Genomic DNA, 17,755 nt, shown 5'->3' with positions numbered 1-17,755 from the left:
TGCAAATTTTAGGCTCTCCCGCAGATGCAATGGACGTAGATAGAGCGTGATGTGTTAAATGGCCTTTATAGTTGCATACTATCCAGAAACTGTGAGCTCACTCTTTGAGCATTCATTGAATTCATGAGTCATTAGAGTCCTGATAGATTACCCAAGATTTGTGTATCCAGTTATTCGTTGTTTGCCCAGATACGTTCTATCCTCAAGTCACCTATCGATACAGTTTTGTAGTTCTCCTACGTTGTGGTTGTTTATAAATTCCTATTACTTGTCATTAATGTATGTTTTCTTGTTGGTTAGCTGGAAATGAAAGGTTTAAAGAGTCTGCATGTGTTTTAATTTTTCGTTGATAGTATTCCTTGGCGCAATTAAATAATCAGTTTGGCAACACTGCATATACTGAACATGGGGAGTGAAGCGTTGGAGTAATGTCGGATATGTGTTGTCGTTAGATTCTGTTGTGTTCCTGACACCAGGGCCAGTTCGTTTTATTCTCCTTGGTGATATTTTTACGACATGGGAAGATCGAGAACACGAAGCAAATCACCGAAAAGGCGGCACAAAAGTAAACACTCTCGGAAAAGATCGAAGTCTCGTGACAGAAGCTCTCACAGCAAACACAGTGAAAAGACAAGGGAAAGGAGCAACAAATCAAGGTAACTTGTATTCTAGGCGTGTGTACTGTGCGATTACTAGAGAAATGCCAGAAACCTTTATATTATTTATCGTTGATTTTACTGTTATGTTGTTATAAATACAAAAGTTCTCCACGTTGTTTAAAACTGATGGCTGGACGAACAGCCATTCGCAATGTACAGTAACGCTCGTCTCACTAGCAGATTAAAATTTTGCCTGTGCTGCGACATTAAAAAGAAGAATAGTTAATCACCGTTTTGTTTTTGTAGAACTGATCAATACGCCTTTGAATCATCTCTCAGTTAAAAGGAAATGTAAACAAACTGTCTAATATGTGGACAGCACAAACTAATTTGGAGCAGTAACCCGTGCCCACCTTATTGCCGCGTATCCATAGTGAGGAGATCCCTAGGGTGTAGAAAATGTCAGAAAAAAAAACAAGAATACACAGTAAATATTGACAAATAAAAGCAGATATGCTACTTTATCTTCCACAGATCTCAAATGAAATGTCCTTCATGAATGTGCAGTGCAATAAGTAAACAATCTTGATAATATTTTTATTTAAAAGATAGTAAAGTCAGTAACACAACAAGAATATGAAATTTTGTTGTGTGCATCTGAAAATTATAAACATGCAAACACCTGTGAACACTATACCTTTTTTATTGCAACTGGTTCCCTGTTTTGAGGAGAGATGTTGTACTGCATCTGAAACAGGAAACCAACGACAGAAATAGTCTTGTGCAAAGACATACATAGGTGGTACACCTGATAACAGATTAAAAAATAGTGAACCAAGTTAAAGGAGGGCCTCGTATTTCTGCAGTTTAACATATTCTGTACATATACTGTTGAAACTCTTCTCCACAAAAACTGTTTTTAACTCTGCTCTAAATGCTGTATCCTTCTCCTGTGTATTATACAGATTGACACCAAGTGGCTCAAATGTCTGAGTACAAGTCGTCGTTACGTGTTCTAGATGGAGGGGACCCATGATTGCAAGTGTTATAACTGTGGTAATTGCAATTGTTTTGCAGGTCTCCAGTTTTAGCTCTGTCATCAACACACGCTTTTGTATGTATATGGAGGGTACAGTAAGCATGCACAACTTTTTAAAATGGGTCCTGCAGTGAGCTCTTGTAGAGGTGTGTCACGTGATTCAGATAGCTCTTTTGTGTAATATAAAAATTTCATTTAATTGATTATTAGTTTTAGCCAAAAAAAAAAAAGCTTCATATTCTACAAGGGACATGAAGTAACCAGAGTAAGCCACTCTAGGATCTTCTGAAGAGCATACTTTTGTAATAATTCTCAGAGCAAAGCATGCCGAAGTGAAGTCTCTTGGAGAGTTTAGTTGTATGCTTTTTCAGTTTGTCTTGATCAACATAAGTAAGTAAAAGTTTTGTACACCAAAGTATTTCTTATTTATTTCTCCCTAGTACCAGATAGAGATATTGGTCTTGATTCATTTTTCTAAATTTAATGTAATTTTTTTTCCTCGTTAAGGAACAGTTTGTTGACTTAGAGCCATGAATTTGTGGACTTGAGGAATGATTAGTTGTTGTAGACAATGTGTCCTTAACATAGCTCACTATTACAGAAAAATGTAATCTTATCTGCAATTTCTGAGCACTGTATGTTTTTGTCTGAATAAGGATAGAAGGGGCCTAACACACTGCCCTGTGGCACACTTGTTTCAACTTTGCATCAGATTCTAATCTGGTTTTGTGACTAGAATGAGCTCATTGGAGTTCCACAATCTGTGATGTATTTTGCAAATAGGGTCAACAGAAAGATCCGATCTCACGCGTCGGCTTTGACCCGTGACGTAAGGGTGTTGTGGTGTGCGACGTCACTACGGCGCGGAGTTTGGTTTGTGAGTGTGGCGTGTTTGTAGATGTCGTGTTGTTGTTTGTTGTGCCCTCTGGTGGTATGTTCATAGTTTTCGTTTGTTTGGTGTGTTGGGCTCAGTTTGCTGTTGCTCAGTGGTGAGTGCTACGTGCGTCATTTTGAAGAGGAATTTGTATCAGTGAGTTAACGGTTTTGTGTGATGGTTAATGTAATGATGATTGCTGTACGTCGGGTGAGTCTGTTATTAAGTGTATTCGGTTGTGGTTTTTGTTCAGGAATGGATATGAAAGACCGGATTAATAGTGCTCGGTTGAGGGCTATGATGGGGGAGACAGCTATAGAGCTGATCAAATTTCTTCAGCTATTTGGCTTAATTGCCGAAGTCGTGAAGTGCGGTGTGTGCCGCGAACCAATGAAATTGGTTAAAGTTCCGGCCTCTCGGACAAGGGACGGTTACATGTGGCGCTGTCGTAAAGATGACATATGGCGTTCCATACGGCGTGGTACCTGGTTCGAGAAGTCTAGATTGGGCATGCGTGAGATTGTGCTTGTTACATATTATTTTCGTTATAGATCCCCACAGAGTTTTTGTGCGCATGAGACTGGTGTGAGTGAGAGGACTGTTTTAGATTGGTATTCCTTTTGTCGTGAAGTGTGTTCGGAATTTATTAAGTACAGGGGTAAGTTGGGGGGGCATGGGGTGGTTGTGGAGGTGGACGAGTCACAGTTTGGGAAAAGGAAGTATGGGAGGGGGAAGTCTGTGGCTGGTCTTTGTGTGTGGGGGGCTGTTGTTCCGGGGGGTGGGGGTTCCGAATGTGTTTTTAGGGTTGTGGAAGGGAGGTCGAAGGCTGAATTAGTGGGGTTAATTGAGGAATATATAGAGTCGGGGTCCACAATAGTTTCTGATGCTTTTTCTTCTTATAGGGGGTTGGGTGAGAGGGGATTTAATCATTTAGTCGTGAACCATAGTTTAGAGTTTAAGAATTATGATACAGGGGCTTGTACTAATACAATAGAGGGGATGTGGGGGGTGGTTAAGTCAGGGGGGGGGGGGGGAAGAGGCGCTCTTCCAACCTTCAGTCTCATTTAGATGAGTTCTGTTGGCGGAAGAGTGTCCCAGAGGGCTATTGTATTTTTCGGGTTTTTTTAAGGGCTGTGGGTAAAATGTATAGGGATCGGGAGCTGTTGTAGATATATGTAGGTTAAGGGAAATGTTTGTTCGCTATGTTTTGCGGTGTATTTTGATTTTTGTATTGGGGGATGAGATCGGGAGATGCTGTTGAGCTATATAGGTCAAGGGAAGTGTTCGATCCCAATTTATGGGATCGGGAGCTGTTGTAGATATATGTAGGTTAAGGGAAGTGTTTTTTCGCTATGTTTTGCAGTGTATTTTGATTTTTGTATTGGGGGATGGGATCGGGAGATGCTGTTGAGCTATATAGGTCAAGGGAAGTGTTCGATCCCAATTTATGGGATTGGGAGCTGTTGTAGATATATGTAGGTTAAGGGAAGTGTTTTTTCGCTATGTTTTGCGGTGTATTTTGATTTTTGTATTGGGGGATGGGATCGGGAGATGCTGTTGAGCTATATAGGTCAAGGGAAGTGTTCGATCCCAATTTATGGGATCGGGAGCTACTGTTGATCTATATAGGTCAAGGGAAGTGTCCGATTCCAGATAAGATTGTGTTTTGTGGTATTTGTTGAGTTTTGTGATGTCGGTTTTTTTCGTCGCCTTGCGTGGTTTTGTATGGCGGTGGGTGGCTAAATTTGTTTATATTTAGTTTCTCCCCACCCAAAAACCCCCAATTTCCCACGCTTGTCCCGTTAGAGTCATTAGGCTTTTTGTGAAACCTGTGTGTGTGTGTTGTTTATCTGTGTATTTTCGTCTTTATGATACGTATGGAACGGTTTTATATCCGCCATATTGGAATTGTTGTTTCCGCCATATTTGTGACTTCATGGGTCAAAGCCGACGGGTAGGATCGGACATTTCTGTACTTCCTGAAAATAAGCTACTTGCTTTCCATCTGTTTTAACCCCATTATTCCTAACTTATGTAAAAGAATTTCATGACTAATGGTACTGAAAGCTTTAAAAGGTTTAAATTAGCTTCTATGACACTGTTGTTTCCTAGGTTTCTTATTATATCACCTATGTAATCTGGTATTGCCGTTTTTTTGCTTCTAGCTGTTTGGAAGCATCTTGATTGCTGGTCCGGATCTTCTGGTCATTTAAGTACTTGTCGTCTTGTTTCACCAGTCTCAAATACTTTGGAGAATCTGATACGAGTGATATGGGTCAATAATTTTCAACTTTATTGCCACTTATGAAGGAAGCTATCACTTTCAAAAAATTTTTGTCAATGGGGTAACACTGTCCCAATGAATGATAAGATAGCGCCATGAGCCAAAGCCATTGTAGCTTCTGAATCAGCCTTTATAAGGTAACTGGTTACGTAATATTGCAGGGTTTTTTTTCCCCCAAATATTGTTAGCAGCGTTTGTAAGTGTGATTTCCTGCTCTTTATGTCTCTTCCCTATTTCGCTTTTCATATTTACCCATGCAGATTTATATTTATTGCCAAACAGTTGTTATGATACTGTAACTTCTAAGCAGTTTTGTCTTCGCAATTACATGTCAATATATTTTCTTATAAATAATTACATATTTTATAAACTGGGGATCTTTCCATTTGAGAAGAGAGACCAATAAAAGTTTATTGGAGAATCTCAAGTTAACTGTATCTGTGGTGGTGCAAAAGTATTGATTATTTAAAGGAAGTCTCGTAAATATTTTAGTATCTTCAGGAATTGTTCCCACCAAAGAGAACAACTTTGACTTCTGGTTGTATTGTATCCATAAGCTTGGGGTGTAAAAAAGAGAAGTTACAACTCCTTTTGATAATGTTCTTTCTCACAGAACTCTGCTTTAATTTATAAATGGAAACGTTTTTATGGCAAACTCTTTGAGATGTATGAGGTTTTAGATTTGTAAGTTTAGCATAAAATTTGTAGTCCTGCCTCATTTGGGGATTGGTGAAAGCAATAGATACAGAAGGTCCATAAGTTATACAACTTCTTTCCCTTCATTTATTGCTATTACTACTTGAAACTTTTTATACTTTTCTCTGTGGATATCATCTGAACCTTATTGTTTTTCAGAGCATCTGATAAAAGGCAAGGAAAAATTTTATTGGGTATTTCAATCTCTTACAGTAGGTATCAATTTGCACCTTATTGCCTAATTTCAGTTGGTAATTTTCTTCGCAGTTGTTGTAAGTGAAGAAAGTTTTCATGAAAAAAGAGGGTATTGAACTGAAGCTTGACATATTTTAGGTGTTACTTGGAGCCTTTGTTATCAATTCACTAACTCACAACCAGTCATCAGTCATCTTCCAGCTTAACCTTAACCTTAACCTTGAGCTTGGCCTATGCAACAGATCAGTATGCCTCAACAACTAAAATTTTGTATTCTCACTCAATGACTGTGTTAAGTCGCAGTCAAATGGTCACCTTTCAACCTAATATGGACTTAATCTATGCTACAGATCAATCTCTCTGGCTGTGGTATGGATCAGTCTGTCCCAAAACCTACATTAAAAAATATAATATAATGTAAAACAAAAAGTTTTTGATATTTTCCTCTCTTTCTGGTTGTACACATGACACATTGACCAGACAGCAAAGGAAAATTAGGGGAATATATTCGTTTAGTCACAAAGTTTTGTGCAGTGGTAGGAGGAAGGGATGCTGTGAACAATATAATAAAAATCCCCACTGATGAGGTGTGAGCATGGGGAGGGATGGGTGTGGAGGTGTTTAAAGGTCAGTTTTTGGAGTTTTTATTGGATAACTCAAAAACCGTGTATCCTAGTGAAAATGTTTACCTGTAAAAAAAAAATTAAGCTACATTACATTTCCTACAAAAATGTCGTCCTTTTTACTCTCTACGACAAATAGTTTCCTTGTTGCTGGATATGGAAAAATCATGAATTATTAAAAATGTTGTTTTAATTGTTTAAAATCAGTGTTTACTGTTAAATGAAGTGGGTTAAGAATAAATATCACATGCCTGTACAACATCTAAGTGCAGTAGCACTATATTAAGGGAAAAATTGTGTTCTGGTTGTGTAACAGGCAGGAGAAGGGAGGGTATAAGCACAAGGGAAGGTACATTGGCAGCTTGTGGTCATGCAGTTCCCTCCTGTATAGATCTGCTAAGTTCCCTCCTGTATAAATCTGCTAACTGAAGAGCGAGCAGACGATTTCCCACACTTTTTACCTCACTTTATGTCAAGAACCAACTACAGGCTATACCACAGAGTTACACCAACCCTCAGGAGTGTACCTTATGAATTGCTGGCAGACATAGCAGAGTGTTTAGTTTTCACAGATAAGTTTGAAACTGACTCGTGTTTACTTAGTGGAGCTACTTTCAGTTTAGTTAATCGGTTGGTAAATGTGGCACCTAGCTGCTGATTGTTTGGCAACGTATTGTAACTGTCCCTTGGTGAATTAACAAATGGCCAGAAAGTTAATGCACGTATCTCGCCATTAATTATGTTACTGGTAGACTGCATAAATTTCTTCCATTCAGGAACTGTTCGCAGTTGTAGAGTGGGCTGCACTGAGTGGAGCCATGTAGCACACATCCACAGTATATCTTCCAAGGTGGTTGTGACTGTTGGATGGAGCGGGACTGTACACCAACAATTGGGATGCAGATTGGAGTGTCCTGGTTTCTCCAAGTAAACTGTGAATCATAAAAGAGCACAGTACCCTGTGACAGTCTTCACTTCATGCTTCTAGCAGGGAATCTGCTGTCCTCTGTCGGCTTTGCATTGGCCACACTGGCTGATCCTTTGGGCGCTAATGACCATAGAAGTTTTGCGCCCTAAAACCACAAACAAACAAAAAAAAAAAAAAAAAAAAAAAAAAAACTGGCTGATCCATGTCCACATCATCCAACATGGGGATCCACCCCACTGTCAATGTGGTGCCTGTCTCAAGATGACCCACACCCTTCGGGACTGCCGTAATTTGGCCACCTTTCTGCGAAACCTTAAACTTGCAGACATGCTAGTGCTAGCAGATACCGCTGTAGCATTTGATTTGGTTTTATGTTGTACCTGTGAAAGTGGTTTTTACTCCTCTCCGTGATGTAGGGCACCTTAGCCTCATTGGCTGCTTGAGGGATTGTAGAGGTGACCTGTCATCTGCTCTGACCCAAGGGTCCCATTGGCTACCCTTGCAAGGTGGTCTGGTCTGGCTCCTGCCCTTTCCACCTCTTTAATTCAGTTTATTCGTTTACATCTGTCATTGGTTGACAGACTCACTGTTATTATCCTCTTTCCAGAGATTTTATCTTTTCCATGTAGCTAGTTTCTTGTGGCAACATAGGGTGTGGAAGCACTGGTCGGATGCAAAGGGTGTGTTTCCGGCTGCATAACATGTCTCGGTGGCCTCCAGTAGCTTTTGGAGTGGGACAGCTCTCCCGTCATCACCCTTTCACCCCCTCTCACTTCTGTTAGCTCATGTCGCGTGGTTTTCTTGATTCTCAGATACAATCGAGTCCATTGGGATTTGTTTTTTGTCCTCTGGGGACTATTCCTGGCTTGACATATAGGATTAAAGGACAGATGACCTCGTAGTTTGGGCCCATTAACCCCATCAATCCATCCGTCATTCCATGGAAGTTTGCCGTACACCGTGTGGAAGCATTGGTCGGATGCAAAGGGTGTGTTTCCGGCTGCATAACATGTCTCGGGGGCCTCCAGTAGCTTTTGGAGTGGGGCAGCTCTCCCGTCATCACCCTTTCACCCCCTCTCACTTCTGTTAGCTCATGTCGCGTGGTTTTCTTGATTCTCAGATACAATCGAGTCCATTGGGATTTGTTTTTTGTCCTCTGGGGACTATTCCTGGCTTGACATATAGGATTAAGGGACAGATGACCTCGTAGTTTGGGCCCTTTAACCCCATCAATCCATCCGTCATTCCATGGAAGTTTGCCGTACACAATGACTAAGAATCAATGTCCCCCCCTAGCAGTGTAGAATAGTGTGCAGAGATTAGCATAGATTCCATCCATATGCATTTTTTGCTTTAATATTATTAATAATTAATACCTGTATTCCATGTAGCATTAACACTTGATGGAAAATAAATACCTCCAGGACATGTCTGCTCATGGCTCCACCAACATAGAGGGTTGATATAACTTCCTGAAACAAGCTGTAGTAGCTTCTTGTGACATAGTTTTGTAGATAGAGTTGGAAACCACCTGCTTGCTCTTCAGTTTGCAGAATTATGAAATAGGAAATTACATGACCACAATGCTGCAACCTACCTTACCTAATGCTTGTACGCCTACCTTCCACATCTGGCCCCTCCACCATGTCACATCTCCTAGAACACAATTTATCCCTAATTCACTGAGATGTGATACACAATTTTAATGTTTCTTCTTAACCCACTTCATTTAACCTTAAACACTAATTCTACACCATTAAAAACTATTTTTAATAATGTGGGACATTTCCATCCACTGCAACAAGGAAAGTCTTGGTGGTAAAGAAAAAAGAATAGGGCATTTTTTGTTGGAAATATAACAGAATTTACTTATGCAATGGGAAACAGTTTTGAATTATTCGAGAAAAACATTAAAAAGTGACCTTTAAATGCCTCAAGTCAGTGGTGGAGATTTTTGTTGTTGTTCATAACATTCCCTCCTTCCACTGTACAAAAATTTTGTGACTACACGAATATTTTTCCCTATTTGACCATTTGTGGTCGTTGACTGGACTAACAATATCATTACATTGCTAGTCAATGCCAGTGTCTGGTATTGGTAGATTCAGTTGACATCATTGTAGTTAAATACTTGTAGGATATTTTATCTAAGATTTTCCATTAGCTTATACAGCTAGTGTTAAAATTTATTTGCACAGAATTCTTTTTTTGTGGTAGTGTTATAGCGTTAACTTTTCTTTCAGGTTTCCAGGGTAATCTGCTGTTATGTAACATACAAAAGACACACTTTCTTTTTTGAGCCTAACAAGTTTGCTCATCTTCTTAATTCCATGACATTTTAAATTGTTTCAAAGTGGTCTGTGTGCCTGTCAGCTGCTTTCACACTTCTACAGTTGTACCAAAGAAGAATTCCACTTATGCAGGAATCATCTTTCCCGTCATTCAAGTGGTGATCAAGTAAACCACAGCAAATGCTAGTGCAGCTCATGACCACCATACACCCACGAGTGTGGGGAAAAGCAATGAACTACAGTGGAGTTGCCCCCACTGCTCTTGCAGTGTCTTAGTCTGTTACGCTAATCAGTAACACCGTACCCACATTTTTATGTCACTATTACAAAGCTGAGGCATCACACAGAAAGATATTAGGTAACATCTGAGAAAAATTATATAAATCAGAAAAGCTACATTTTGTAATAATTAGCTATTTTTATTTGTGCTTGCCGTTAAGTTTCATCTCCTGGGTAAAAACTGTTTATGTTGGGCACAGTGTTTTATACTCCTAGGAAACAGTATCAGTTTTCAAAGTTTGGTGGATGTTGGAGAACATTATGTTAATGATCGTGTGGGAAAAACCACAGACTGTCAAAAAGATTGAAGATACTGTAGGAACCCCAGCAACAAAACCTGTTCGTTTCATCAAGATTCTCATTTAGAGTGAAAAACATTGAATGCAGATGGACATCTCACCTTGAACAACATTCTAAAAATCCTCATTGACATCTTAAAAAAATGCAAGGGTGTACATGCTTTTATCATTGCTGTTATAATGATTCATTTAATATGTTGTTGTTGTGTTCTTCACTCCGAAGACTAGTTCGATACAGCTCTCCATGCTACTCTGACCTGTGTGAGCCTCTTAATCTCCGAATAACTACTGGAACCTACATCCTCCTGATTCTGCTTACTGTATACTATGATTTTTACCCCCCACACTTTCCTCAAGTACTAAATTGGTGATTCCTTTATGTCTCAGAATGTGTCCTATCAGCTGACTCCTCCTTTTGATCAAGTGCCTCAAATTTCTTGTCTCCCCAATTATATTCAGTACTTCCTCATTCATTAAGTGATCGACCTATCTAATCTTCAACATTTTTCTGTAGCACCACATTTTGAAAGCTTCTATTCTCTTTTTATCTAAACTGTTTATCATCCATGTTTCACTTCCATACATGGCTACACTCCGGACAAATACCTTCAGAAAAGAGTTCCTGACACTTACATCTATATTCAATGTTAACAGATTTCTCTTCTTCAGAAATGCTTTTCTTGCCATTTCCAATCTACATTTTATATCCTCTATACTTCGGCATTCGTCAGTCATTTTGCTGCCAAAATAGCAAAACTCATCTACTTCTTTAAGTGTCTCATTTCCTAATCTGAGTTCCTTAGCATCACCCAGTTTAATTCGACTGCATTCCATTATCCATGTTTCCCATTTGTTGACATTCATTTTATATCCTCCTTTCAAAACACTGTCCATTCCGTTCAACTGCTCTTACAAGTATTTTACTGTCTCTGACAGAATTACAATGTTATCGGCAAACCTCAACGTATTTATGTCTTCTCCATGGATTTTAATTCCTACTCCAAATTTTTCTTTTGTTTTCTGTATTGCTTGCTTGATGTACATATTGAATAACAGGAGGGATAAGCTACAACCCTGTCTCACTCCATTCTCAACCACTGTTTCCCTTTCATATCCCTCGACTCTTATTTCAGCCATCTGGTTTCTGTACAAGTTGTAGGTACCCTTTCACTCCCTGTATTTTACCTGTGCTGTCACCAGTATTTCAAAGTGAGTATTCCAGTCAATATTGTCAAAAGCTTTCTCTAAAGTGTACAAATGCAGTAAGGGTAGGTTTGCCCGTCCTTAACCCAACTTCTAAGATACATTGTAGGGTCAGTATTGCCTCATGTGTTCCTGCATTTCTGTGTAATCCAAACTGATCTTCTCCAATGTAGGCTTCTACCAGTTTTTTCCATTCTTCTGTTAAGAATTTGTGTTAGTCTCTTGCAACTATAACAACTATGACTTACTAATTGTACACCTGTCAGCAGCTGCTCTCTTTGAAATTGGAAGTACCACATTCTGCTTGAAGCCTGAGGGTATTTCTCCTGTCTCATACATCTTACACACAAGGAGGAAATGTTTTGTCATGGCTAGCTCTCCCAGCGCTATTGCACTTCCTGTAAATTTCATTTTTTAGATGTTTGTATTCCCTTTCTCCTACTTCATTTGCTACGTTTTTAAATTTCTGCCTTTCATCAGTTTAATATATGAAAATTAAAACGGAGTCTGACCATTTTTCTGTAAGTTTTCTTAGCACAATTGTTCAAATTGAGCTATGGTTATAGGCTTGGGAGTGGAAGTAAAAGAACAAGGTAGTGTGCATATGTAATTGTTTTCTGTCTGTTTAATCACCCCTTGTACTCAATTTGGTACTGAATTTCAAAGAATTATCAGAAGATTTTATGTGCATCATGCAGAATGGCATTATGGTGTTTCTGGGTTCCTGAGAGAGAGAGAGAGAGAGAGAGAGAGAGAGAATATATCGTGAAATAGATTTGCTGTTACTTCCCAGAAGGCTTCAGGCAATGATTACTTTGCAGAGGGCTTCAGGCAATGATTCTAAGCAAACACCCCATTCTCTGCATAGTTATTAATTTTGTTTTTCTCTGTAATTTGTGTTATGCATCACATTGCATATTTCCTAAAGATAGAAGCGCATTATCTTCATTGATCATAATTAAGCACCAATTTTGTGTTTCCATTAACTTATCTTTCATGGTGATTGCTGTATAAGAGGTGAAAATTTTGGCTTCATAGGCCTACACAATGCAGTTAAAATATGAAAAAGTAATAACATAAAACAGTTCTCAGTGAAAGCAGTTAATCAGGGTTTGAACCATTTTGTCTAATTATTAAAATTATATAATTAGAATGTACTGGCAATAGAGTATCTTTGCCAAGTCAAAACCCTCAAGAGAATGTGTACATCACACTTTTAAGTCAAACAAGACATCACCTCCCTGCAAATCATCTGAGAGCTAGTCTAAAAAGACACTAATTTGAAGATACAGTATCAGATCTAGTTGCATCTACATCCACATGATTACTTAGCAGTTCAAACTTAAGTGCTGGGCAGAGGATTCTTAGTACACATCTCAGAATATTTCTCTAGCTTTTCAATCTTGAAGAGCAAGTGGTAAAAATGAACACCTAAGTTTTTCCAGGCAAACTCTGATTTCTCATATTTTATCTCGGTGGCAATTTATTGCTATGTAGGTGGGAGTCAGCGAAATGTTTTGCATTTGAAGGAGAAAATTGGTAATTCAAATTGCATGGGAAATAAAGAGCATACCAAGTGCAGTGACTAACTCTTTAAGCTGTTAACTGAGTGACCAATCTTATTCTGCCAGGCAGTTATCATTGGCTGAACTCGAAATGTTTAAATTATAATGTTTCTGCACACTACCATACATTGTGTTCATGTGCTCATTTCAACACTTAGTTGGCTTCTACACTGTTTTTTTTTCTTCTTCTTCCCTTTAGAGTAAATAGGCAGAAATATGGAGAGTTCTGGCAGAATGTAAATTGATCAAGTTACCTTCCATTAGGGACGTGGGTGCACTCAGTGACTGTGATGTGATTTATAAATTACAGAGCGCAGCATTCGGTCATCTTTTTCTTTCTTTCTTTCTTTCGTTCTTTTCTTTCCCTTTTTTTTCAGGTTTTATTTGGCAGATCCATATTACTCAAAGAACTGTGACTGTTGCCCAAACAACAGGGAAAGGACATGCGTTGAGACTAGAAAATAGTGCGTTGACAATGGCTGGATTTGCCAAATAAAACCTGCATACGGGACGACTGATTGCTGCGCTCTATAATTTGTAAGAGAATGTAAATTATTTAGGGGTGAAGGTAACAACTCACTGAATTGTAGAAACATTAAAGTATCAACATGATTGTCAACATGCACAAGACTGAAAATCCCCCCCCCCCCCCTTCCCCTGCAGGTCCAGGGGTTAGGATAGGCCTATAGTATTCCTGCCTGTTGTAAGAAGCAACTAAAAGGAGTCTCACATGTTTCAGCCTTTATGTGATGGTCCCCTGTAGGGTGTGACCTCCATACTTTCAAAAATTTTTCCGAAGAGCGAGCCAATTGGGGAAGGGTGCCTTACATGGTGCATCATGTCTGTCATGCATTGAGATCTTTAGCCCGCTTTCTCGTTGTCGCATTGCAGTCCCGCTCACTCTCCGTCTCTTGGGCAAGGATACGTTCCTGGGTGCAGTTTCCGCCATCCACTATGCTGTGTTGCTTTCTGTGCCGACAACGACCGTAGACTTCTTTGCACCTGATATCCAGCATGGTAGCCAGTCTGTTGTGGTGGGGTCACCATGCACCCTGTTGGTTGTAGCCCCCCTGACAACACAGGGACCACTCTGCTGATGCCTGCATCGTTAACCCCCCCCTTTGCTAAGAAGTAGATGCCTGTATCCCTGAGGCATGGGGACTCCCGGCAATGGCCATCCTGCCAGGTGGCCCTTGCTGCGGCTGGTTGGCGCCCATGGGGAAGGCCCTTGGTCGGAGTGGGTGGCATCAGGGCGGATGACATGCAATGAAGTGTGGCACATCTCTTGCTGGTGGCCAGCCACCAGCAGTCTCTAAGCATTCCAGGGCTCAATTTAATGCAAGCACGTATGACCCCAAATCGTTTCCCTCTCTGGACACACCATGGGAGGAACGAAAGGCTAAGAATGGCAACGAAGCTTATTTGCCCCACTACCTAGTATGTATGAGAGCTGATGGGGAATCCTTTGTGTCCATGAAGCCTCAGATCTTTGTAGAGTATTTAGAGGATCCTTTGTGTCCATGAAGCCTCAGATCTTTGTAGAGTATTTAGAGGATAAGTTTTGGGAGGTGGAGGGCTGTCCAAAATGCTCTCCGGGTCAGTTTTTATCAAAATAGCATCCTCTGCCCAGTCACAAGCATTACTCGCTTGTGACAAGTTGCGGGATCTTTCATCACACCCCATAAGAGTTTAAATATGGTACAGGGTATTATATTCCACAGGGACCTTCTTTTGCGGTCTGATGACCAACTCCGTGCCAGTTTAGAGCGGCGAGGTGTTCATTTCGTCCGGTTTGTCCACTGGGATCCAAGGGGTAATCAGGTTGCCACCGGTGTCTTCATCTTGGCCTTAGAGGGTGACACATTACCTGGTAGGGTCAAGGTGATGTTCTACCACTGTGATGTCAAGCCCTATAATCCCTCTCCTGATGCAGTGCGTTAAGTGCTGGAAGTTTGGCCATATGTCTTCCCGCTTTACTTCCAGCCTCACATGTCAAGATTGCGGACGCCCATCACATCCCAATACTCCATGTGCTCCACCTCCCATCTGTGTCAACTGTGGAGAGCATCGTTCACCTTGCTCACCAGACTGCAGGATTTTACAGAAAGAGCGGAAAATCATGGAATATAAGACCCTGGACCAACTGACCTACACTGAGGCTAAGAGGAAATATGAATGACTCCATCTTGTGCAAATGACTTCCTCTTATGCCACTGCTACGACAACAGTTTTCCATCAGTTCAGCGAATTCCAGTCGGACCCCCTAGCTATAAGACTACACCTGCCTCATTGACCGTGGGGGCCACTACCCTCCCTGTTGCAACACCTACTTCGGGAGCAACCCCCCCCCCCCCCGTGCCCCACACCCACCCACCCACCTACCCATCAGGGATGTCCGTCCCCACTTCTAAGCTGGAAGGGGTCCCTTGGGTTCCTCTCTTCCCAGGTTTCCACTAGTGGGAAGGATGACACCTGCCAGTGGCGTAAGTACCCACAAGCAGCTGGTTGTAGGGCTTCATGATCCTCCTCAGTCCCGGAGACTGAAGCAGTTAAGCCCTTCCAGCCAGTGAAACCCAAGGAGCAGTGAGAAAAGTCCAAGAATAAGACCTCTAAGACAAAGGAACTTGTGGTGGCGCCCACCCCACCACAACCTACAAGCTCTGCGTCTGAGGATGGGATGGAGATTCTGGTGTCCACTGAGGACCTAGATCTCGCCGGACCCTCGGACACCATGGATGTCGATCGAATGGGTACTCAATCGGTGGCGCAGACAATGTCATCCTCCAGTGGAATTGCAGCGGTTTTTTCCACAACCTTGCTGAGCTCCGACAACTTCTCAGCCTTCTCCAGGAAACTAGGTTTCCGATTATGCGAACCCCCGCCCTCTGTGTCTGTTGGGGTTATTATAAGAATCAGGCAGCTTATGAGGGGGTATCTGGTGGAGTCTTTGTCTACATCCTTAACTCTCTTTACAGCGAGTGTGTCAGTCTTCAGACACCTTTAGAGGCTGTCCTCAAACACCTCTCGATGAACTGCCAGCGACGCCTCCTCGACTTTTCAACCGTATCTGAGTTGAGGGTAAGTTCCCCTATCAATGGCGGGAAAGCATTATCATCCCAGTGTTGAAGCTGATAAGAACCCCCTGGAGGTGGACAGCTACTGCCCCATTAGCCTCACCAATGTTCTGTGCAAGTTGCTCGAATGCATGGTGAGTCGGAGGTTGAGTTGGCTACTTAAGTCTCCATCCCTGGGTGGGTTCCATGAGGGCTGCACTGCCACCGATAATCTGGTCTGCCTGGAATCTGCCATCCGCACGGCATTTGCCCGCCGTCAGGATTTGGTTGCCGTCTTTTCTGACATGCGGAAGGCATACAATACAATACAATACAATGTGGCGACGTCACATCCTCACCACACTTCGTGGGTGGGGTCTTATGGGCCTGCTCCCACTTTTTATTCAAAATATTCTGTTGCTTCGTTCCTTCTGTGTGCAAGTGGGTTTCTCCAGAGTCCAGGAGAATGGGGTCCAGCAAGGCTCTGTCTTGAGTGTCTGCCTCTTTTTAGTTGCTATCAATGGGCTAGCTGCAGCTGTGGGAATGTGCATATCGGCTTCTTTGTATGCTGATGACTTTTGCCTGTACTATAGCTCCACTGGCATTGCAGTTGCTGAAAGGTAGCTACAGAGCGCTATCCGCAGGGCTCGGTCTTGGGCTGTCATGCACGGCTTCCAGTTCTCGGCTCCCAAGACTTGTGTCATGCATTTCTGCCGGTGTCACATTGTTCACCCTGAGCCATGGCTTTATCTTGATGGCGAACCTCTTGCCGTGGTGGAGACGCATTGGTTTTTGGGCTTGCTTTTTGATGCCTGGTTGACCTGGCTCCCTCATATTCGGCAGCGTAAACAGATGTGTTGGCGGCATCTTAATGCTCTTCGTTGCTTGAGTCAAACCAGCTGGGGTGCCAAGCGGTCTACCCTTCTAATAGTGTATCAGGCATTGATTCAGTGCCTTCTCGATTATGGGAGTCTGGCTTATGGTTCGGCATTGCCTTCCGCATTGCAGTTGCTTGACTCCATGCTTCACTGCGGGATCCGACTCACAACTGGAGCTTTCCGCACAAGCCCTGTAAACAGCCTACTTCTGGAGGCTGGTGTCCCTCCATTGCAGATCTGGTGCCAGTGACTACTGGCCCCTTATGCTGCACGTGTTTGTAGCTTGCCGGGGCATCCAAATTACTGTCTCCTGTTCCCCAACTCGGTCATCTATCTTCCAGAATGGCGGCCCTGGTCAGGGTGTATGATCCTGGTTCGCGTTCAGGCTCTTCTCTCTGGGCTAGAGTTTTTCCCTCTCCCACCCCTTTCTGGGCCCATATACGTATACCCCCGTGGTGTGTGCCCTGCCCATGCCTTCGGCTGGATTTGGCACAGGGCCCAAAGGACTCAATCCCTCCTGAGGCCCTCTGCTGCCACTTTCTTTCCATCCTTGCCACGTTTCATGGCTCTGACGTGGTCTATATTGACAGTTCGATGGTTGCTGGTAGAGTTGGTTATGCTCTTACTCTTTGGGATCATTCTGAACAATGCTCTTTGCTGGCTGGCTGCAGTGTTTTCACTGCTGAGCTGGTCGACGTTTCTCGCGCCCTAGATTATATCTGCTCCTGGTCAGGTGAGTCCTTCATTATCTGTAGTAACTCCCTGAGTGGTTTACGAGCTATTGACCAGTGATTTCCGCGCCTATGCAGGAGTCCGTCCGTACTCTTGCCCATTGCGGCCACTCCATGGTTTTTATGTGGACCCTGGGTCATGTCGGCATCCTGGGTAATGAATGTGTTGACACGCTGGCCAAACAGGCTGTAGGTGCACCGGCTATGGAGACTGGCCT

General features: G+C 42.1%; 1 protein-coding gene across 1 annotated transcript in view; it reads left to right on the top strand.

Moving 5' to 3' along the window:
• The first annotated feature begins 380 nt into the window (after positions 1 to 380).
• LOC126458451 (UPF0430 protein CG31712) overlaps positions 381 to 17,755 on the top strand; it is an 86,210-nt gene continuing 68,835 nt past the window's right edge. Inside the window, exon 1 of the mRNA XM_050095517.1 lies at positions 381 to 656. Coding sequence (XP_049951474.1) covers positions 517 to 656 — 140 coding nt within the window. The 5' untranslated portion in view covers positions 381 to 516. The remainder of the gene's footprint in view (positions 657 to 17,755) is intronic.

The sequence above is a fragment of the Schistocerca serialis genome, chromosome 2 (genome assembly GCF_023864345.2).
Source record: "Schistocerca serialis cubense isolate TAMUIC-IGC-003099 chromosome 2, iqSchSeri2.2, whole genome shotgun sequence".
Lineage (NCBI taxonomy): Eukaryota > Metazoa > Arthropoda > Insecta > Orthoptera > Acrididae > Schistocerca > Schistocerca serialis.
The sequence above is the reverse complement of the archived record's forward strand: the minus strand, read 5'-3'. Positions and strand labels throughout refer to the sequence as shown.